Source organism: Stegodyphus dumicola, chromosome 5 (genome assembly GCF_044657685.1).
Source record: "Stegodyphus dumicola isolate Sdum_Otavi_A_Nest chromosome 5, ASM4465768v1".
NCBI lineage: Eukaryota > Metazoa > Arthropoda > Arachnida > Araneae > Eresidae > Stegodyphus > Stegodyphus dumicola.
Genome location: NC_140772.1, coordinates 197,716,981 through 197,740,309, shown reverse-complemented (window position 1 = coordinate 197,740,309; position 23,329 = coordinate 197,716,981). Strand labels below are relative to the sequence as shown.

At 31.5% G+C, this 23,329-nt stretch overlaps 1 protein-coding gene across 4 annotated transcripts in view; it reads left to right on the top strand.

Moving 5' to 3' along the window:
• Ptpmeg (protein tyrosine phosphatase Meg) overlaps window positions 1–23,329 on the top strand; it is a 205,052-nt gene that overhangs the window by 33,639 nt on the left and 148,084 nt on the right. For 3 of the 4 annotated variants that reach the window (XM_085817528.1, XM_085817527.1, XM_085817525.1), the window contains exons 2-4: window positions 2,100–2,232; window positions 19,825–19,978; window positions 20,095–20,208. In XM_085817528.1, coding sequence (XP_085673654.1) covers window positions 19,841–19,978; window positions 20,095–20,208 — 252 coding nt within the window. In that variant the 5' untranslated portion in view covers window positions 2,100–2,232; window positions 19,825–19,840. Of the gene's footprint in view, window positions 1–2,099; window positions 2,233–11,587; window positions 11,837–19,824; window positions 19,979–20,094; window positions 20,209–23,329 lie in introns of those variants that run through there. The other variant, XM_085817526.1, reaches the window with a different exon arrangement.

The window sequence follows — 23,329 nt, the reverse complement described above, 5'->3', positions numbered from 1 at the left end:
TACTTCAGTTTTACGTTTGCTGTAATTCAATTGCTTAATTCTGGAGTGGAAAATAGAATTTCGCGAATAATTGAAAAATTCTGTTATATATATATATATCTATATTTCATTAATTAAATATTTTAAATACTGTTATTAGACCTGCGCGCTAGTGCCTTCGTATTCGCTCTTAATACTTTCGAAGATCTGTGCAACTGTGTGAAACTACGAACAGTAGTATATATATTATATAGTATGGTACTACTATAGTATACATGAGTGTAATAAAGTTTTATTGCTAAATTATTCTTATTGAAGGTCATTGAATCTGTTATTTTAGGTTAATTGATTAAAATAAGTCAATGAAAACCCAAACACTCGGTCTTCATAATGTGAGTGATGCCTTCATGGAGGGCTTTCTAAAGGAAATGGCTCGTATTCACATTAGATATGGGGCAAAACAACAAAAACATCCATACAGCTAGCCCATTCACCAATATTTGAACCTGGGAACCTGGTTCCAACTATCAATGTTCGTAGGTCTTGTATACATTCTGTTAGAAGTGCACCTGTATAATCAAATACGGCAAAATGCGCAAGGGCTATCTGCCTAAGGAAGGGAGGTTTGCATAAAGAATTTCTAAGGGAAACTAGGTCATATTTATATTACATGTAGAAAATTAGTATATAGAGCATTTAAAGTTTAACCAAATGGGGGCTATTAGTCTCGAAATTGGATTTTGCGTCGGTTTACTATAAACGGTATTTGCATATGCGTATGTACATAAGCGTATTACTTTTCAAATTCACTCTGTATTATTTTTAAGTATATTTTTAAGTATCAATATTATCACTCTGTATTATTTTTAAGTATATTTTTAAGTATCTCCTCACATTGTGAAAATACGACGGTACCTAGAGCCATCAAATTTTGAGTAATGTAGTTTTCCACCTGAACATGTGCACCTGGAAGCCCGAATTTTGAATTTCGAATTTGTTTTATTATTTATTTCATATTTTGTAATACTTTATAATTTTTTTATTAAAAAACTCAATGCTTTGTAAGTGAGCATTGGCAACACTTTTCCAAATAAAACATTTTTATCCTCAGAGCGCAAGACTGCTTCCATTCGGAAAAATATAAGATATTTATCTTTCAGTTTTAATTAACAAACTCGTGCATAAGAAAGCAGAGTGTTGCCACGGCCGGAACTAAAACACTTTTATCTTCGACGTACCAGCGTAATGTCATCCAGTAAAGCCTAAGATATTTTCAGGCTTAATCTACAAGGTTATTGAATAATAAACCGAGTGATCTAAAAGCAATAAACACAGTTTTTTTTTTCTAGTCACATTCTTGTTCAGTCACGTTTCTAGTTATATTTTTTAGCTAGTCAAAATAAGAACTCAAACGACCGCGACAGCCCTCAGATTTCAACATCAAGAGGGGTAGAAGTTGCCAGAGAATAGCAGTTCTTTTCACAACCATCCACCTACAGCGCCAGATCTTCCATAAAAAGCCAAAATGATTGTCTTGAAAAGTGTTATTTAACTGGCGTAATTTTATTTGTAAAGTTTTATTTAAGCATGTTTTTATATTCTTTGAATATTTTTCATACTTTTATATTCCATAAAATAAAATGTGATTTGAAAATATTCGTTGTACTGCACAATGTGTCATTTGTAAAATAGTGCTGTACAAATAATATACGTACAGATAAATTGTTTTTATACTCTTTGAATGTTTTTCGTACTTTTATATTCGAATAAATAAAATGTGATTTGAAAATATACGTTGCACTGCATAATGTATCATTTATAAAATAATGCTGTGCAAATAATATACGTACAGACAATAAATATTGCAGTTTCTTAAAGCTACGTTTAAACAGTTTACAATCTCGCTTTACGCAAAATTCGAATTGCGTAAGAGTTTACGAAACGCATTACTTACATAACACTGAGGATTACTGTATAGATAGATACTTTGCGCTTATAATATTAGAATTCTTATGGCTTTTTTCCTTAGCGAAAATTATGTCGACGGTCTGGTGTAATAAGCGTATGTAATTTGATTGTTGTGTTCGCAAAACTGACGTGTGTTTATGCTATCGTTTCAGGCTCCGATGCTCAGAGCAGACGCATGTGCCTCCATTTTTTGGATTTCCTGATGTTCCTGTGCCTGGAACCGGAGGGAGGGCCCAACGCTTGGAATTAATGTATTCCCGTCGATATCCAATTCGTCGGGTAGGGGTAAGTGATTGCAATTTATTTCATTTCATGCGAATCTTCATCAGAGAACCACCTAAAGATATCAAAAAAATTAAAAGAGTAAAAATAAATAAATAAAAACTTTAATGTATTTCGCATGAAATGGTGAAAAATGACACTGACAAATGTTTATCTGTGGTATATTTTGCTATCTTTCTATTTTATTGTTATTATTTTTAATTGAAAGCATTCTAAGTTTCTTTGCAGTTCTGCACGCGAAATTCAGTTTTTTGTTGAATTTAACGTTCTGACGTTAGAAGTGTCTGCAGCACAGTCTTTCTAAAACTTTTAGATAGATTACATTGCTATTAATTTTTAAATAAAATTTTTAGATAAATTACATTGCTATGCAATTATCATCTGCGCAAATTGGTAGAGCTGCTGTAACACGAAATATAAGAATTTTAATTTATTATCCATGTAAAATGGTAAATAGGCCGTTGCCAGAGTGTTGCCCTTCGTCGTTAGATGTATATATATCTTATCTTTCAAATTATTGTCGTATTCTTCTCAAAACTTATCGATTTAAAAGTAATAAGCACACTTTTTACTAATTTAAATCCTTTATTTTTTAATCGTATAGCAAATTCTTTTGATTTTAAAGATATGCAAGGGGTAATTTTTATGATTGCAAATTTTGCAACAGTATTTTAATCAGTAAAGGTTGTTCTTATGTAATTAATTACGTATCTTGGTCAGAATCTTTTTTTTTTTTCTTTCTAAAACATATATTTACAAGGCTAGACACTCTTTGTTGATAACTACTTTGTAGTTTTATTAATTAAAAGAACAATGAATAAAATCAAGGAAACAGCAAGAATAAAATCTCAAGGATTCTTTCAAAGATTCAGCAGTCTAAAAGTATTTAAGGACTTCTGCTGTAAGGCTGCTGCCACGGAGACAAAAACTTAAGTATGTGTGGAAAACACATACGTGCATATCTGCCGTATTTTGAATTCTTTTATGGAGAAGAGTAATCGAATTGTGCATGATCAGCATAAATGTTCAAAAATTGGTAGAGCCTTTGGCGGTTTCGTGGTTGATATTCTCCAAATTTGCGGAAGCAAAGGCTTATTAGTGTTGAAAATACCTGGCTGGAGTCAGCACATGGTTTTCTGTTGTGCAGCTGACCGTGACATATAGAACGTGGGTAAACCGTAAATGGGAACATTGCCAATGGAAAAGAAAAATCTGACAAGCTACCGTAATAGCTTTAGTGGAAGATGGAACGAATAGTAAATTTTCTCGAATATGAATCCTAAAAAGTTCTTGAATCCTTCGCATAAGAATAATAATAATAAGGGAGGATACTTAATGCTAAAAGTTTTTAATTAACGCAAAATTTAAAATTTTCGTTTAATGAAAAACAAATTTAAGAATGACGTTTTTAAAATTATATACGTATATTTTTTAAGATACAAACGAAATTTAGTAAAATGCAAAATTAAAAATCTAATTTTTAGGTTCATTCTCTCAAAAAAACATGAGAAAAAGTATTTGCGTAACAGTTCACTTTTTTATATTTTTTGTGAATCTTTTCAAATGAAAGAACAGTAAAATGAAACACTAAAATAAAAAAATTTAAACTTTTTTCAATGAAATTAAAAACAATCTAGAAGATTTGTTTTTCCCTCCCTAATAGAGTGTGTGTAAATTTAAAATAAAGCAAAATCAATATATCATTTTTCATATTAATATATTATTCTTAACTCAAAATGAAAAGTTTTTAATGGCATATTTAGAAAAACCGTTATGATTTCAGTTTACTTCTGCAACCAATCAATACTTACAAAGAGCTCGAGGAAACAGAGGAAGCCAAGAAAATATTTTTTTTTTTTCTATGTGAAAAAGAATATTCATTTGCATGCACAATAGTTTCAAATTTCTATGTAGTAGGAACAAACTTTACTGAATATCGAGCCGAAGAAATAAAAGTTTTTAGTAAATTTATACTTAATTTTAATTATGTAAAATTTAATTATATGAAAAATGCCAAATTCTCATTACCGTATTACTTTGAATTTAAGCCTCGGAATTCTTTAAAACTGGAAAATTAAACAAAATAATAATAATAAATAGCCGCGCTGGAATTCAAGCCTAGTGTGACATAAATTTAAAAACTGAAAAAATAGTAAAATTCAAAATGATTTTTTAACAGTTATTGCAAAATACCCATTTCAAAATCATTTTAAGTTTTTAGACCCAATCTTTGGGAATTAGGAGATCAGCGGAAATTCGCTGTTAATATATTCACTTTGAATTAAAGCTGCACGCTAATTTTACATCTTAAAAATCTGAATAAGTACTGCATCTAAGTTATACAGTTATTTACTTCAAGTGTGTCCTTTCATGAAAATATGTTATTAGTTTTAAACCGATGTAAATATAGAGTTGCGAAAATGTAGCTTCGGCTTTTGAATTTTCCGCAATCTTAACATGCGGCTTCTACTGTCATGAAGTTTGGACATCCGTGCTGTATACCGTAAAGCGCCCCTGTAATGTTTGCTTTTTGATTTTCAAGAAGGAATGTAAGGAAAAAAGTTTGACCCGTATAATGACCGCACTCACACTTTTTTGCAGTTTTTATAAGAATTGTAAGAATAATGCATTTCGCGTGATAATCCGTTTATAGCTAACATAGGTAGATTACTTTAATTAAAAAACTTTAATACCTAACATTAATTAATGAATACAAAACCGAGCAGTGCACCTGAATATTGGCAGCGTGGGGAAGTGTCAGGGGACATCATTCGGTAAAGTTTTAAAGTAATGGAGCTGAGGATGATTTACTATCGGTGAAACAAAATCACAATGAAAGAAATAGCGAAATTGATAACAGAAGAGTGATTGGAAAATTAGAAGTCTTTTTGTATACTAGCAGCTTCGCTGCCAGCCTTCGTCTGGCTTTTAAATGTATCGGAAAAATGGCTGAAGGGAGCACCAAACGTTAAATTTAAAAACTGCGTAGAATTTTACTTTGCAGAACAACTTTATAAAAAAAGTTATTACGTATAACAAAATTACAATGAAATAAGCAATATCCCTTAATACAAATATTAATTATCCTAATAAATAAATTAACCAACTTCCCTTTGCAAAATCTTCAGAACTCGAATGGTATAAAGGAGGTTAAGAACTTTGTTTCCTAAAAAAATCACTCAAAACTTTTTAATATCTTAAAAACAGTGAAATGAGCAATAAATAACATAAAAAAACACAAAAAACAAAAAATTCTGAAAAGCAAAGTATAATTAATGTTATTTTCTCTTATATTTTCAAGAGAAAAAAATTACAATGAAATAAGCTATATCCCTTAATACAGGTATTAATTATCCTAATAAAAAATTAACCAACTTTCCCTTGAAGAAAAAAAAATCATGCAAAACTTTTTAGTATCTTACAAACAGTGAAATAAGCAAAAAATAACATGAAAGCAACTCAAAAAGCATAAAATTCCGTGCAGAATTTTACTCTGCAGAACAACTTTATCAAAAAAAAAAAAAAAAAAAAAAAATCAATAAAAATGTATTATATATATATATATATATATATATATATATATATATATATATATATATATATATATATATATATAAATGACAATGAAATATGCCAATCTCTTAAAAACAGTGACATAAGAAATATGATGAAACATTGTTTCTAAACCCATATTTCTAAAAGAATGAAACTATTGAAAATGATGGGATTTCATCAAAAATCTATCAACAACAATAAGACAGGAAAATTGTTGCCAAAATCACATTTTTAAAGATTTGAGATGTGAGAAGGGTACTCGGAAGCTTCATTTAAAACATTTTTTAAAAATATTATCATTTTTCCAAAATTCCTTTTGTAAAAGCAGTCGCAAGGATGAAAGCTTAAGGTATGGAAAAATCAAAGAAAAATAAACTGTGCATTTTTTAAAAAAACTTTTTTAGAAAAAATCCCGTTGAAAAGGTGTTAAGCTCCCTTTGTTAAATAAATTCGTATTGAATCGATTTATTGAAACGCGAAATTTATTTTAAGTTCGTAAAATAGCTAAGTGCCTATGTTTCATGATGATGTGAAAATGGAGTGTGTAGAGTAAAATCTCGCTTTCCTATAGCCCATTATGTCTCAAAATGACGCGATTTTGTCACAAAACATAAAATAAAAAAATTCTAATTCGAATTTCGAAAAAATCGCTTCGAAGGGCATTGGCTCTTGTCTAGATGCACCTATGTTCCAAATTTCGTAGCCGTGGGTGTATTAGCGCGAACGAAAGACACATACACAGACAGACTCTTTCTTTTATTATATGTAGAGATACTGTAAACAAGGTTTGAATATTTTACGGTGGGTGTATGGTAACAGTATTATTTTTGTGTGATATTTTTAAAGAAAATCTGTCTCTGTGCTATCTGTCCTTTAAACCTTTGTAGGTAAATAAATAAATAGGAATTTTAAATTTACTGTTTGTATAAAGTACTAAATTATCGCTTCCCTTATTTTTATTTACTACGTTCAATCCTTCTAGCGTTGTCATGGATTTACTAATTAATGTTAATAGAACTTAGGAACTGAACGACTTGGATAATGTTCACATCTGAAATATGCATTGAAATTTTTGGATTAATGAGTGCGGGCATTTAACAAGCACCTAGATACAGAATATGTATATATATATATATATATATATATATATATATATTTTTTTTTTTTCTGATGATTTGTGCACATTTTACCAAAAAACTGCTGATTAATCCGAGGAAACCGACCCTTAGTTGGTAGCTAAGCTCGGCGTATCTGTTTTCCCTTTAGATTGTAGTTTCGTTTCTTGCGCCAAATAAAGCTCGTGTGAAAATGGTCCGTTTCCAATTTTGAATCCGTTAACAAATCTGTGAGTCACGTGGATTCGAGAGTATTGAGAGGGAATGAGGGGCCCTTTCTTTTGTTTCCAGACCCCTCTCGTCATCGGGCATCGCGCTTGCATCGAGGGGGAGGTGGTTCTTCGCCATGTGGCCCCGAGAAGTTTGTTAAAATAGGACAAGCCCTGTCGCGTTGCCACCTCACACGCGTTGGGATGCTCCATCTGGAATCTGTCACTCTATCTGATGATGGTCGCTTGACGTCATTTTTAATTGCCTTTAGATGTATGTATCAGTGCCGAGAAACCTTTTCCTGTAATACGAAAGGCATTACGCATTCCTTTAAATACGAAGGGGATATCTTAAGCAGTAATATTGAAATTGAGTTCCGTAAAACGCTTTAAAACGATCCACATTATATATAAGTTAGAATGCGTTTGCAAAATTGTTTAACTATTTCGTTGCACTACCTTGCATTTGTCATTTATGAGCCTTAGCAAGTGTTAACTGCGTGAAATATAATATTTTAAATTTCTTTTTCGTATGAATTCAAACAGACATTTTTTTTTTTTTTAATTCAACTTGGGGAACTCCTAAAACTATGAATTATTTTTAATGGTGGAGAGAATATCTAAATGTGGTGGAATCGCTATCATTTTCAATTAATTAAGTATTAAAAAAACACTGAAAAATTATCAGTGTTGCATTACGTGAAAAATAAAACGAAAATCTATTTAATTACAATTTTACTCATAAAAACAGATTTACTTCATATTACTGTAGGTTATAGTAACAATAGAAATAAAAATATTATTTGGTTAATTAGTTTAGATGATTAATTTTGCGATTCTCATGGTATTTAAAAATTCTTTCAAATTTTAATTTCGATATGCACAACTCTTGGAGGAGTTATGAGTTAGAATAATACACCGATAACGATAATTGGAGGTATTAAGACAAGAAGACACAAAATCACATTTTTATTTTCAAAATAAGTATTACACCCAGACTGAGAGATTAACCACTGAAAGCTGATATCTGTATGCATTATTAGAAAATTGTCTTCCATGTTGACGATACCTTTATCCTTTTTGACGGTAAAAAAGCTGATATAAATGAAGTTATTTCAAAAATGAATTCTATTGATCCTGCTAATTCGTTTTTGAACTTGAGACATCCGATGCCTTTACGTTCCTCATTATTTTGGTCACAAACAATATATCCAAATTCAGTACTACTGCTTACCATAAATCTTAATCAGTTTGCCTTCCACCACACTTCAAATGATGTTATTCGACTAAACAGAATTTAGCTTCGTTTTATTCTTTCCTTTTCCGAGAACTTAGGTTTGCTCCTCCAAGTCGGCTCTTGATTAAGAACTTAAGTTGCTGTTGGTCTCAAGTTGCTGTTGGCAGAAGCTTTTTACCGAACATTATTGACCAAGCAGTTAAAATATTCTAATCTCAACGCACCATAAAGCACTGTCTTGTTTTAGATTATAAGAATTCTGTTTTCATTTCTTTTCTTTCCATGTATTAGCTATAAAATTATGCGTATTTTGTAGAGATCCAACTTTTGGGTCTTTTCCTCCCTTCTTTCAATAAAATACGCAGTTCCATAGTTAAAAACTCCACTCCGGAAATGAACTGTTAGGTTATATACACGATTCCCTGCCAGTGTGGTTTAATTGACTTTTTGTTTACCTTAAAATTTCACGCTAAGGAACATGAGGCACATGTCAGGAAAAAAAAAAAAGGAACATTATTTCATGTTGCCCAGTACTGTTGGTGAAAATAATTCATTCTCCGTTTTTCTGCAGTCAAAATTATTCGAAAAAGCATCTTCCATTGGTGAATTAGATTTTTCAAGGCGTTTCATGTTTTTTAAAAAAACTTTCAGTTAACGATTCCATTTCTAATCCGTCGTTATCTACAGCTTTTAAGGACATTATTTCATAGTTGTTTTAATTTTTCCTCAATAGATGGCGGCAGTATCTTTGTTATCGCCTGAGCACAGGCTTCTCTTTCGTCATTTACACTTTTGCAGCTGAAGATACAAATTCTATATTTAAGCCTTCAAAACTAGTTCTACAAATTTATGAATACTACTATGATTATTTTTGCCTTTACATCTCCAATAAACTTTGAGAAATTACTTGAAACTCAGGAACCAAGGGATCTGGAGAAGATTTCATTAGATTTCATCTATACCTTGCTAAATTAACAACTGTTTTCCAAGCCGAGGTTCTGGCGATCAGTATGGTCGCCAGGGAGCTCTTAGCTAAAAATACAGTTGATAAGAATATATATATTCTCTCTGACAGCCAATCAGCCATCCTTGCCCTGGCTAATAGTGTCAAGTTACAAAACTGTGTTTTGAACTGTACTCAAGATCTAATTTCTCTGGCTCAGGCCCATAATACCATTAGTTTAGTCTGGGTCCCAGGTCATTGTGATTTTGCTGGAAATGAACTAGCTGATAAAGTAGCTAAAGATGCTTCGCAACTACCCATGTCTGGCCCAGAACCATTTTACCCAGTTTCATATCAAACTGTTAAAAAAGAAGTAAGAAGCTGGATAAAGAACAAACATGATGATATATGGTCTAAACTACCAGACTGTGCTCATTCTAAATTGGTGCTCAGTACACTTAACTTATCAGGTAAACTCATACACCTCAGTCGAACTAACTTACGCCAGGTAATTCAAATTGTTACCGGACATGCTTATCTGGCCAAGCATCTCCACAAATGTGGTCTTGTCGAATCTCCTCTCTGTCCAGCTTGTGGAGAAGAAGAGGAAACACCTTTTTCACTTTCTGGGATGATGTCCGGTGTTTTCTGTCCCTAGAAACAAATTCCTAGGGTTTCCCTATATTAGCTTTGATCAAGCCCTTCTATACAAAGGGCTCTCTGGCATAATAGGGTTTCTGATGTATACTAAACACCTACAGCTAAGGTGAATTTGAAACCACAAGAAACAAGCATTGAGACGCCCTGTGAGTTCTTTTTTTTTTTTTTTCCCTTTGTAAAAAAAACTATGCAGGGATTTCCTTCTCATAGCTGTCTTTCGGAATATAATTTGGAAATAGACATCAAATCTTTATACACCACCTGGCCATTTTGGCTTGAGAAAGCACCTCTGCCCTCCTTATTTATTTATTTATTTATTTATTTTTTTAAGACTCGCTATCGCACCCTTGTTTGCTCAAGAGTTTGCGTTTGGTGGTTTGGGAGGGATTGAATCGGCTTTTCATCCAATTGGGATGTCCTTACGTTTTAACCGACCCCCTGAATTTAGAGATCGGATCTTTTACTAATACTATATATTTGGTAGCAGTTTGGAATCTTATCTACTTATTTACTATTTACCTTGCAAGGAAATAACCATTTAAAATCTTTGTTTTAAATGTTCAAATGGCGGTAGAGCAATGGGCAACATTGCCTAAGCTCTTTTCCTTCTTTTTTTTAAGAAGGAAGCGCCACCATTGTTATGTTATGAAACTGAGGGCCCCATAGAATATAGAACATAGTTTTAAGAACATTGATTTCGAAATTATCAATTCCCAGAATATTGCTGTTTCGAAAAACAAAAAAATTTAGCATTTTAACTATAATTAATCTGTAATTGCTTAGCAAATTGAATGCTTTTTTTAATTTAAAATTTTTATTTTCTTTCGTAATAATATTTCATATAACTTAAAATTAATTAAATTTGTAATATGAATGCTTTACATTTGGGCGAGTGCTCTCCACTTTTTCTTGTCGTGTGGCGAGATATTGAGAGCCCGGTTGTCTAATGGCCAAATGACAGGTATTTGATAAATTAAAAAAAAAAAAAAAAAAAAAAAAAAAAAAGTGTAATACATTCGTTTGATAATTTTGTAAATATTTGCGTTATTATTATAATTAATAAAAATGTTTTCCCTACCTCCTTTACCACTTTCAAATTTAATGAGTTTGTAATTGCTTTAAAAATACGAAAGCAATAAACGGGCTTCTTAATAATTAAAATCATTATTTTATAATACATTTAATTGTTATAATTTGATATGTATTTATAATGTATTCCATTCATAATTTTTATGAACATCTGCACTATTTAGTAAAAGATGTTTCTAAGCTGTATGTTACATACCTGTATGCGAAGTTTTGCTTTTTGTGATCCTATAATTTATGTCTAGGAAAAAATTCATAAAAATAGTTCTCTAGTTATTTTCGGTAGTTTTACGTGTTTTTGCACGTAAACACGGTTTTAGCCTACAGAATAAAGGTATGGGTTTAAGGATCCTAGTAGGTCCACATTCGGATTTTTACGCATTTATCCTTTTCGCGAATCATGCGATTATGCCTATGCTTGCTGTCCGTGGCGGTAGTTTGGCGGATATTGGCGCAAAAATAAACCTCCAGCGAACTCTGACTAACCTCCTTTCAGTTGAAAGAGTTATACTCCAGGAGCAGTCTTCTTATCGCGCCAATGTTGTATCCTCTTTCTACTTCCTATGCTGTTCACAAAACGCGATGTGCGTTTGGCCGGAGAAGAGATGATGGCAAGCTTGTCGTTTACTAAGGTTGCTATGGCAATAGTGGAGTCCTGGATGTCTTATGTTTGTTTACTTGAGAGGAAAAATAAATAAATGCGTCTTGCGAATTTCAGTGCGTTTGTTTCAGTGTTGGGTATGCTGCTTTTCCTCTGCGCTTGCGGGATGCCCTGTTTTGGCATTGTGTAACAATCAATGGAGTAAGTTTTCGGCTAATTTCTTCACTGTATAAATTAAGTTTAATTAAACAGATGCTCATAAATTATTAAAATCGAAACTGTTTTTATCACATATCTCTCAAGTGACCTGACGTATTGATTTAATCAATACATTATGTACTATTTTAAGAAATGTCGTGTTTTCAAATTGTATTAAGTGCATCTAACATATTTTTAATTTGTATTGTTTTTTTTTTAATTATTAAACTGTAAAATGGAATTACTTAAAAAACTTTGAATGGTATTTTTCAGCTAAAGCCGTTTGATTCGTAATGAAATTTTGTACTGGAATGAAAACAAAACTAATGTGTTCATCACTTTTTTCCAACCTATTAAAGCTGGAAAAAATTGTTATGAATTCATCATTGTTTAGTACATGTATGAAACGTCTTCAGTGTATTATAATTTATAATGTCATGATGTAAGACTTAACTGTTAAATTTTTTAGTTTTAACTAGTTATATTTAATTTAAAACTATTTAATTTAGTTATATTTAGTTTAATAATTTGGTTACGTTACTTCGTATTTTTAATTGAAATATAGTCCATAAAGTTCCAGTAAAAGTGTGAATTTATTTCTATATTATGAAAGTATTTAGTTCAGAAAATTATTGTGGGTACTACAGTCAAAAGTCGTTAATCCGGACTCCTCGGGACTTCGGCGATTCCGGATTATAGATCATCAGTTTAAATCTGGTAAGATGGCATGCAGAAATTACAAAATTAAAAATATGAAACCGTAATTTATGAAATAAAGAACAATTATGATCTAAAGGGTATCAAAATTTACAAAAAAAAAAAAGCTTAATATTTATTTGTTTACTTTATTAAACATTTCCTTCAATGTAAGTTGCTTCGTTTCATGTGATAATACTTTCTCTTTAATTCTATTAAACAGACATAATTTCTTGTTTCGTTACAAAGTTCCGCTGTTCAAGTCCTATAATTGCTGTGTTGAGAATACCGACTAATTTGTCAATCGAAATGTTTTCGTTTTCAATAACCTCTGGGTCACTTTCTTCACTATCGGAAGCGAATTATAATGACGAGGAACTTGATTTAAATCATATCAAAGACGGAGTACATCGAGATGAAATACTACGCTTAGTACGGAATTATAAACCAAATAAAATAAAAACATCTGCCCTGACTAAAATAAAAAATTAGTAAAGTATAGTATAAAAATTAGTATAAAATAAAAAATAGTGCTGACAGATTAACTTCCAATCCGCCGCGTGAAATTGATAAACAGATTTCGGATTTCAAAACATACTTTCGCTTTGTAGATACAAATTACATATTAGTAAATATATATCGGAAATTCTATTTGACATAATCTTTCTAATCTATCATAATCTAATAATGACGTTTCTGCCCCCCCCTGCCGCAGAGCAGCGTGAAATTGATAAACAGATTTCGGATTTCAAAACATACTTTCGCTTTGTAGTAAATATATATCGGAAATTCTATTTGACATAATCGAAAGTTCAAGCTTACTTTTATAAAATTGCTCTAACAGTCTGCAAAAAATAATAAGCCGGATCCAATTCGAAGATTAAGGAACAACGCAATCTGCAACATTAACTGAATTAGATAACTTTAGCTTAGCGTATAACTCCGTTACACATTAAACGCGCATGCGCACAAACATATTCGCAGCCGTAAGGGTCTTACGCGTTCTCGTAAACGCCTGTGCGCATGCATGAACGCGACGCATGCGCAGAAAGTTTGTAGATTTGAGGTCCGGATTATGGGTGTCCGAATTAACGACTTTTGACTGTATTCGGTTTTGAGGATCGTAAAAAATGGCCAAACTATTGTTGATGCCAGTGCTGCCAAAAATAACTGCGACAACGCTAACGCAAGAAAGGAAGTATAATCTTTATATATATAAGGGGCTAAAGTGTGTGTCACCGATAGTTTATTGTTGCCATTCGAAAATTAACGTTTCCGCAGTTATTAATTAATATCTCGGCCGATTAAAGTCGTACGAAGATGAGAAAGATATCGATGGATTTGGAGAATTTTTTGGAATCTGAGGATAGGCGTCTCGAATTTCAAATCGGCGCTGTTCCGTAGATATTCGTGAAAAAAGAATTTTTCACTTATTCAAATTCCTCTAATAGGGGAAACCCAGGAAAGAAAGTGGAAAACTTAGGGGAAAATTAGTTTTTAATTAATATCTCGGCTAATTAAAATCCCAACAGGACACGAATGGTGAAAATGGCGTGCCACGGACCTGCGGAATCAAACGGTGTGCTTTGCTAAGCCCGGGAGCCAGCCGTTTTGGAGGAGATAATGTTACTTCCCCCCATATATAGATGCGGCTTAAGTGTCTGTTTGTCGCCGATAGTTTATTGTTTGCTTGCGTAACTGTATTAGCCAATGGAGTGAAGCTGCCCTGGCACAGGGTTACCGTTTCAATTGATACGTAGACAATTTCCTGTAAAACTTGCCTTTGCTATGACCATCCATAAGTCTCAGGGCCAAACGCTTAAGTGTGTTGGCATTTTTTTACCTGAGCCTGCATTTGGACACTGTCAACTTTATGTTGCCTGTTTAAGACTTCGTGAAAGAACGGATGTAAAATTAAAAATAATTGATGATTCTCTGCAAGGCTATCTTAAAAATGATGGAAAGATCTACAGAAGAAATGTTGTGTACAAAGAGATCTTTGGCATGTGAGTTAACATTTCATTATTTAAATAACCTTTATTAATTGAGCTAGCGGTGGTTCTCAAGAAATGTACCGCCAGTGGTTTCCTTCATTGCACTCTACTTTGAGCAATTAAGCAAGTAGAAGGGGGAAACCCATGGGGCAGTAAGCAAAGGGGCGTCATCACCGCCTGCTCTGGGTAATTTAGTTTGAATTAGCAGTCACCTTTGCACAAATCATTCTAATTACAATTTATAATATCTAAAACAGCGGTCATTTCGTTTGACTGCTGGGCTTTCTAGTAGTACAGTCAAAAGTCGTTAATTCGGACACCCATAATCCGGAATGATCTATAATCCGGACCTCAAAAGCTAAAAATTTTCTGCGCATGCGCCACGTTGACACGTGCGCATAGGCGTTTACGCGTGCGCGCAAGTGCAGAATACGTTTTCGCGTGCGCGTTTAACGTATAACGGACGGTATAAACTAAAATTATACAGTTATCTATTTCAGTTAATGTTGATGCTTGCGTTATTCCTTAATCTTTGAATTGGATGCAGCTTATTATTTTTTGCATACTGTAAGAGCAATTTTATAAAAGTAAACTTGAATTTTCGATTATGTCAATTTCCGATTCTGGAGCTCCCAAAGGATCTACAAAACGAAAGTATGTCTTGATGTTCGTCAAACAAAAAGTGGAATTGCTGCAAAAAATGGATAAAGACATGAAGAAGGTGACAGAGAGGTTAGTGAAAACGAAAAAATTTCGATTGACAAGATAGTCGGTATTCTCGGCACAGCAATTACGGGACTTGAACAGCGGAGCTTTTTAACTGAACAAGAAAGTATGTCTGTTTATAGAATTAAAGAGAAAGTATTATCACATAAAATGAAGCAACTTAAACAACTTACATTGAAAGAAATGTTTAATAAAGTAAACAAATAAATATTAAGCTTTTTTTTTTGTAAATTTTGATACCCTTTAGATCATAATTGTTCTTTATTTCCTAAAATATGTTTTCATATTTTGAATTTTAGAATTTGTGCATGCCATCTTACGAGATTTAAACTGATGATCTATAATCCGGAATCGCCGAAGTCCCGACGAGTCCGGATTAACGACTTTTGACTGTAAATAACTATTTAAAGATTATTGTTTTAATTTAGATGAAAAGTTAAATTTCATATAATACTTTTTTATTATTATAATTTATATAAAAAAGGCTAAACATTACTGAATGAAAGCATAAGAGTAAATAACTATTTCAGATTATTATTATAATTTATATAAAAAAAGCTAAACATAACTGAATGGATTCCTGCATCGCTATTTCGCTACCGAGTTATCGCTAAAGCATAATTTCATCTCGTTGGTTGTTCAAACATAATTTTCTATAATGATTAGGATTATTCAATTATGGCAAAGCACACGAGGGCTATCTGCCTTTGTGGAGGACTTTCTAAGGGAAACTGGCTCATATATACGTTACACATGGGAAAAACCACGAAAATGACCATGCAGCCAGCCCGTTCGCGGGATTCGAACCTCGGACTGAACTACCAGTGTTCAGCGGCTTGGCCGCTGGTGGACCCTATTTTCTATAATGAATAATGCCTTTTCTTTGACAAAGTGCAGAATCGCCCACTTATTTATTTGGCGCTTTTAAGTGAAAATAGGTCGATGTGTACATAGATAAAGTCAAGGGTGTGCACAGTGCCATTTTTGTGCAATTCCGGTATTTTTTTTTAAGTGAAAATAGGTCGATGTGTACATGGATATCGAGTGAGTGCAGTTCTTAAAACAATTCCCAAATTGTTAAATCCATAGGATATCAAAAAAGAATTAAAAATTAAAAAGAAAGGTTTTAAATATTAAACTAGTTTTTCAGTGGCGTCTGAAGAAATATAGAACTATCTAAACTTACGCAATTTGAAATCAGAGCATATGCTAGATTTGGCGTTTGGCATGCTGTTAAATGGGCGTGTTTGCTAGATTTGCCGCTTTTGCACAAACATTTTCGCTACAATTTTTACGGTCCTCAAAACGGAATAGTACCTTAGTTTGTTTATCTTAATTTATAAGGTTTTTTATTTATCTTTAGTATTATTAAAAAAAAGTGCATATTTTTAAAACTCTATACATCAGCAAATTGATAAGGTAGTCATATCATTCAGTCACAAGTTCATTAAGAGTTGTGAATAGAAATAAATATGATAATACTGAACAAAACAAGGAATAGCATATAGTTAATACTGAATGAAATTTGAAGAGATAATTATCAATAAATTAATGGTAAATAGGTCAAAATTAAAATAACATAAAATTAAGTAAAATAATGAAACAAATGAAGAGTGTGTAAATTAATTATACATTTTAAAATGTATTATCAGAATTAAATGAAATTACAAACGAAATGAAAGTGAATCAATTAATTGTAACAAGACATGATATCAAATATAACTAAAGGTAAACATTTTTAAGAGTATTTTTTACAGATAAAATTGCTTCCTTTTGGCTTCTAATCTTTTTAAAAGCGAATACACATTACACAGATTACAACATGAGTTACAATTGCAAATGGGAGGACTGGCAATGACCTTGACATGCCTTTTTTTTAAAGTAACAGCACTGGGCATGTCCCAGACATTTATCTTAGTATTTCATTAAATTAATTCTGTTTTTTAAACTGGAATGTATTTAGAAACATATACAGTGATTCTCCTTCTCTGTTTTATTGTGTAACTGAAAATTCCAATACTAAATCAGCAGATACAGCAGGAAGACCTCTAATCTGTTTTTGATAAAGTGATTATAACCCAAGCTTATTTGACCCAGTGGATTAGGCTCATAAAATTTTTTCTTGAAGGAAGTCACATTTTTACATGTTGGAGGGCTTTTTTTCTTAGCTGTTTGTTTTCCCACATATTTTGCCCTTTCCAAGAAAAAGACATACTCCATATTTGCTAATATGAGTTTTATTAAATCTTAAAAATAAACGCAGATTTTTGGTAGTACTGAAATTCAGTTATTGTACAAGTATTCGAGTTTATAAACTTGTTAGGGACTTCAGTGTGCTCTTGCTTATATTGTGATCTGCCCTCTCCACAGATATTGAGAAATATCAGAACTGAGTATCAGTAGGTTTCAGCTGTATAAGCCCTGAGTATAATAGATAAAATAGGTTTCTTATGCTCAGAATAGATTGATTGTAAAATTTCTGCTTGTAGTTCTTATGTCTACTGCCTTAAAAATAAAGTTAAAAATTAAATGGTTATGTAGAAAGCTTTGTAGTAACATGCAGGTTGCAAGCCTTTATATTTCATTTCTTTTTTCAAATTTTGTTCCTATTGTATTAAAAAAGATTTTAATTATTTAAAAGGCTTTTTCTTATAACATATCGCATTCAAAAATATGTTGTTAGCATACAGAATAAAATCTGATGATTTTGATGAAATTTAGTGGTAACATTCAGATTTCAAGTTTCTTTTAGTCTTTCATATACAGTGTGACTGCTAATTCATGGCACAAACTTTGAGGGCTGGTACAGGACACTGTAACAATCATATTTTGTACAGGAATGTATGGTCAAAAGTAAAGCGTTGAAGCACAAATACAGGAAAGAACAAATGATAGGGAAAGTGTTTTATTTTCATAACCTCGTTTACAAGTGGAAATTAATTGACAAAATGTGATTGTTACGGTGTCCTGTACCAGTCCTCAAAGTTTGTACAATGACTTTGCAGCCACCCTTTATATATATATATATATATATATATATATATATTAATTTTATTCATATGGTAATGCATATATTAAATAATTTGATATTCTGTTTATGCTGTTATTCATTCAAAAAAAGAAATACTGAAACAAATGCTGTAGCACTGAAAACTGAAATTATTTTTGAAATTTATATTTATTCAACACAAAATTTAGATTTATAAGTTAGAAACTATTAATATTATAATCAGTTTAAAAAGTAAAGTGGAATATTTGTATGAATATTCTTTCTTTTTTCTTCCCTCATCAATGCTAACATTTGTCATGGATAAATAATTGCAGCAAATGGCCTGAATATTTAACTGTCGTGTTTTTTTTTCCCACTAGAACTTACCAAGCATTTGCTGTTGTGGTCATCCTTGTATTTATCCCAGAGCTTTAAAGTGCTCTGGACCTAGCTTCGGTACTTTTCAGTTTTTAAGATAAGTCATTATTCTAGCAGCATCACATGAGAGCCTTAAATGAAAGGCTCTCCAATACTTCTTTTATTAAATTAAAAGATAATTTCAGCAGAAAATTTTTTGAGCTTGCAAAATTTATTTAGTAATAAATAAATCGTGAAAATCAATTCTAATATCCGAATGCGTGCCTGTCTTTCCCTGAAAAACAAACTTTTGGGCAGAAGTTGAGACTTTTAAGAAAAGAAAGACATCCACATCTCAAACTCCACCTTCTCTACATCTCACACATCTCCATCCACATCTCAAAACTTTATTCAGCTGGAAGTGGAATAAATATGGAAGTTCATTTAAGAACGTGTAATTTTTTTGTTTCCGAAAGTCATTGAAGTCTTGCTATTGTATCTGCTGATTTAGTATTAGAATTTTCAGTTACACAATAAAACTAAGAAGAAGAATCACTGTATATGTTCCTAAATACATTCCAGTTTATGACAGAATTAATTTAATGAAATACTAAGATAAATGTCTGGGACATGCCCAGTGCTGTTACTTTAAAAAAAAAAAAGACATGTCAAGGCCATTGCCAGTGCTCCCATTTGCAATTGTAACTCATGTTGTAATCTGTGTAATGTGCATTGGCTTTTAAAAAAATGGTCAGAATTACTAGATATAAACCCGAAAATCAGAATTTGATAGTTAGCATTTCTGTGTATGACAATTTGGAAGCATTTATATTTAAATTAATAAAAAATTATCTTTTTATAAATTTGCAGTATATGTATACAATCCTCAAAAGTTTTAATTTAGGCAGTTTTAGTAAAATAAGGATTAAAATAACTAATTTGTCTGTGAAAATTTCTGTTCTTATTGACTTTTTTCTCTTCTATGGGACTAAAATAAATATTTATACTTTGTATAAATTTTTTACCATTGATAATCTTATGATCAGAATTATCATAAAATGGAGGTTTGTATAATTTATTTCTTATATTGCATCATGAGTCTGGAACTAATTATTTGATCTAAATATTTTTCCTCTACAATCTGTGCATTTCATTTAATAAAAGAATATGTATTTTTTATTTATCTGTTCAACAACAACCTATATGCTCTTGAACATGATTTTTTGCAGTGGCCAGTAGTGGAGCATGTCCAGGAGAGCTTTTGTTGGATCAAGTGGCACCTACAACGTGCGCGCCTCAGAATTAGCTCGAGAGAAACGTGTCAAAACCATCCGATGTACTGTTTTCTTCCTGGACGACTCCCAGCAGACTTTTGAATTAGATGTGTGTTCAAACTAGTTTTATCCTTTTTTTATATATGCAAACCAATCAATAAATTAATTTTAAGAATAAATTTTTCTATTTTGTGAAATTTATTAATCATAATCTTTTCCTTTCAGAAACGAAGTAAAGGCCAGATTCTTTTAGACATGGTATTTCAACATTTAGAATTAATCGAGAAAGACTATTTTGGTTTGCAGTTTTCTGAAAATGATCACTCATCTGACACCATGGTAATTAATTCGCTTAATTCATATCTAAACAACCTTGTCATGGCATTAGAAATGTCTTTATGGCGTCTTTCTAAAGTTTTTTAAGACTTACGTTTTATTACCATGAACCAAATCATTTAGCAAGTATTGCTAATACATAAAATGCAAATTCTCTTAATTTGTTGCCTATATAACTATATAGCTGTGCAAAAAGTAACTTCTGTGCTATTCAGTGCAATGTGAAATCTTTAATTTATCTTACAATTTTTAATTGTGTTGCCTGGCAAACTGAATGACTAAAAATAATAATCTAAATTTTTATTTTATTGAAATATAAAATTTCTGATTTTTGCAAGCATTTACAGCAATACATTTACATTTAAACATTACAGCAGTTTATAGCATTTAATCAATAAAAGAGAATTTTAATGTCATATAATGTCATTAATAATAATTGAGTGTAGAAAAAAAGCTTATTTTTTCTTAAATTGAAAATTTCACTTTTTGTTTTTTGAATTACAAGTATAAATAGTAAATTTCATATTTCTGTTTAATAAATTTTCTAATTTTGAGCGATAATTAGTGTGATATTTAATTGCAAATATACTTTTATTTCACATTTATGTCTTCGTGTCTTTAAAAATAATATTTGCAGCTCATGGCTATCTTGTAACACTTAAATCTTTGTTTCTCAAAAGATATATATTTTTTAAATGCATCGCTGTGAATAATCATGCAGCTACCCAAATGCTTTTTAGAGTGGCTTTTAAAAAAGCTTGGCTACCAACTAACGATAATTGATTTGTTTAATAAACCTAATTTTTATTAATTAAGAATTTAAAAGGGGAATGATGTATAAAAGGGAATATGGAAAGAAAAAAAAATCATGGGAACCTATGATTTATTTTTTGTTACGCTTTCCCAAAATCGAAAGTGAAAATTCCCCACATCCCCAATAATAATATTACTGATCTATAAGGATGATAAGAACAAAAACAATTTATAATGATTTATTACAGAAATATGCCATTTTCATACACATATGGTGAGGGGAAAAAACAAGTCAATCAATGAGATGAACGAGTTTAATAATTTTGACAAGATTTTCATTTCTTGGCTGAATATAATGAATTGCACAAGGTAAATCACTAGCAGTATTGAGTTTGCTTTTATACTTCGTTTTTATTGTTACATCTGCTAAAAACACCCTTTAGCACAAACATGTGCTTGAAAGTGGTAAATACAGTTGTGGTGCTTTCTCTTCAATGCTGGTATAAATTTTAGGTAGGTATTTTACCCAAAGTATGGCTTATCCACCTTTTCAAAGTTACATCTATCTGCAGAATCATTTAGAGTTCCACAGCTTGCTGTTGTAGTGTTCCTGGCAGCATATTTATGTCATAGTGTAAAGCATTTGTTGCCAATATATAAATGTTATTATGACAGGAGTTAGGAAGTAACATCTGAATTTATTAGTGAGATGCTCATTAAAGCATGCATCTTTCAGGATCCCAAATAATTTGGAAAAGAAGGAATAATTCCAGGCTAAAATTTCACATTTCAGTAGTTATCAGCATATGCTATGAGGGCATCCCGATGATAAATTATATTTGGATCTCCACCTTGTAATTTCAAGTTCATTGAATTCAACAAATTGAACACATATGTTAGATACGACAATAAAATTTGAACTCTTGGTTTTTGGAGTTCAACATACAATTCAGTTTGTTTTAGTATTTCCCAAAATTGAATCATTTCATCATGAAGTTTAAATAACCTTGCTAACATATTTCCTTTTGAGAGCTATTGTACTTTAATCTGAAATAACACTATTTCTTTGTTCTGTTCTGCACCTTCAGAAAGGGCTGTAAAAAGTTGAGTATTTAGCACATTCTTTTTTATCATGATTAACTATTTTTATGCATAATTCTAAGACATCTTTAAGATCATCTGGAAGTGTCAACTGCTAAGGCTTGACAGTGTACAACACAGTAAATAGCAGTAATATACATATTTTTTTATCTGACCATCTGTATGAATTTCTGAGTGACATCCAAGCATTGATAGAGTGCCATCTGTGTATAAGCCTATCAGCTTTTTAAAGGATCCAGTATTATCCAATTTCAGACTTGCACATTTTGCAGCAAATCTCCTTCGGCTTATCTTTTAATGTGCTATGTTTTGTTAATCATTGCTCAGTACTTCATAACAAATAACACATTTTGTCTGGTTAACATCATTTTTATTGCAACAAAACCATATTTAATATAATCATAATTATATTCATGTTTTTCATCGAACTCATGATGAGATAAAAACAAGTAATTTAAAAAGTCGACAGTCCCCCCCCCCCCATCAAAAATATATGTAACTGCACTGCTTGTGTGACTGATACTGTTTGAATTGAGGCTTTGAAACTTTGGGAAGTTTCAAAGTGGACTTTAAATTCAATTTACGAAGCTTATAATATTTTATTATTAGGTCAGTATTTTGTCGTCATATTTATAAATCACATTTTTATATATTCAGATATGAGGAAGTTCATGAACCAAGTGATGGGCATAGTGAAACCTAAATGGCTAATGTCCCTGAAGCCCTTCATTTGCTTTTTCATGAAAATGTATATATTATATAAAATTTGTCTTTTGTTTGCAATCTTAATATTTTTTTTTCCTCAAAAGGCTGTTCTATAGCTTAACCTTTTTCTCTTTGGAAGAGGATATGTAAGACATGAAAATATGATGGAAGTTTATTAACAGATTAAACTTAATTTGAATAAATTGACAGTAGATCTTTAAATTTCTTATTGTCAGTTAAAGCCTGACCTCATTCAAGGCATTCATATTTTCTATGGAATATCTGCAATGCTGAAGAGTTTTGCTTAATCGTTGTTTAGGATTAAAACAAAGTCTTTCTATGCTTATAAATACTACTGCAATTATAAAACATTACTTTTTCGCCTGCCACTCACTGGCTAGAAAATTATCTCTCTTCACTAATCTTCTTTTCCTAGTCTTTAAAATGTAAACCGCTTATATAGAAATAGTAGGACGAATTTAGAACTCCATAACCAATTAAGCAAAAGTTGTATCAATTAAGCAAAGTGTTTTGTGAAGAGTTATTCCTGTTCAAAATAAAAGTG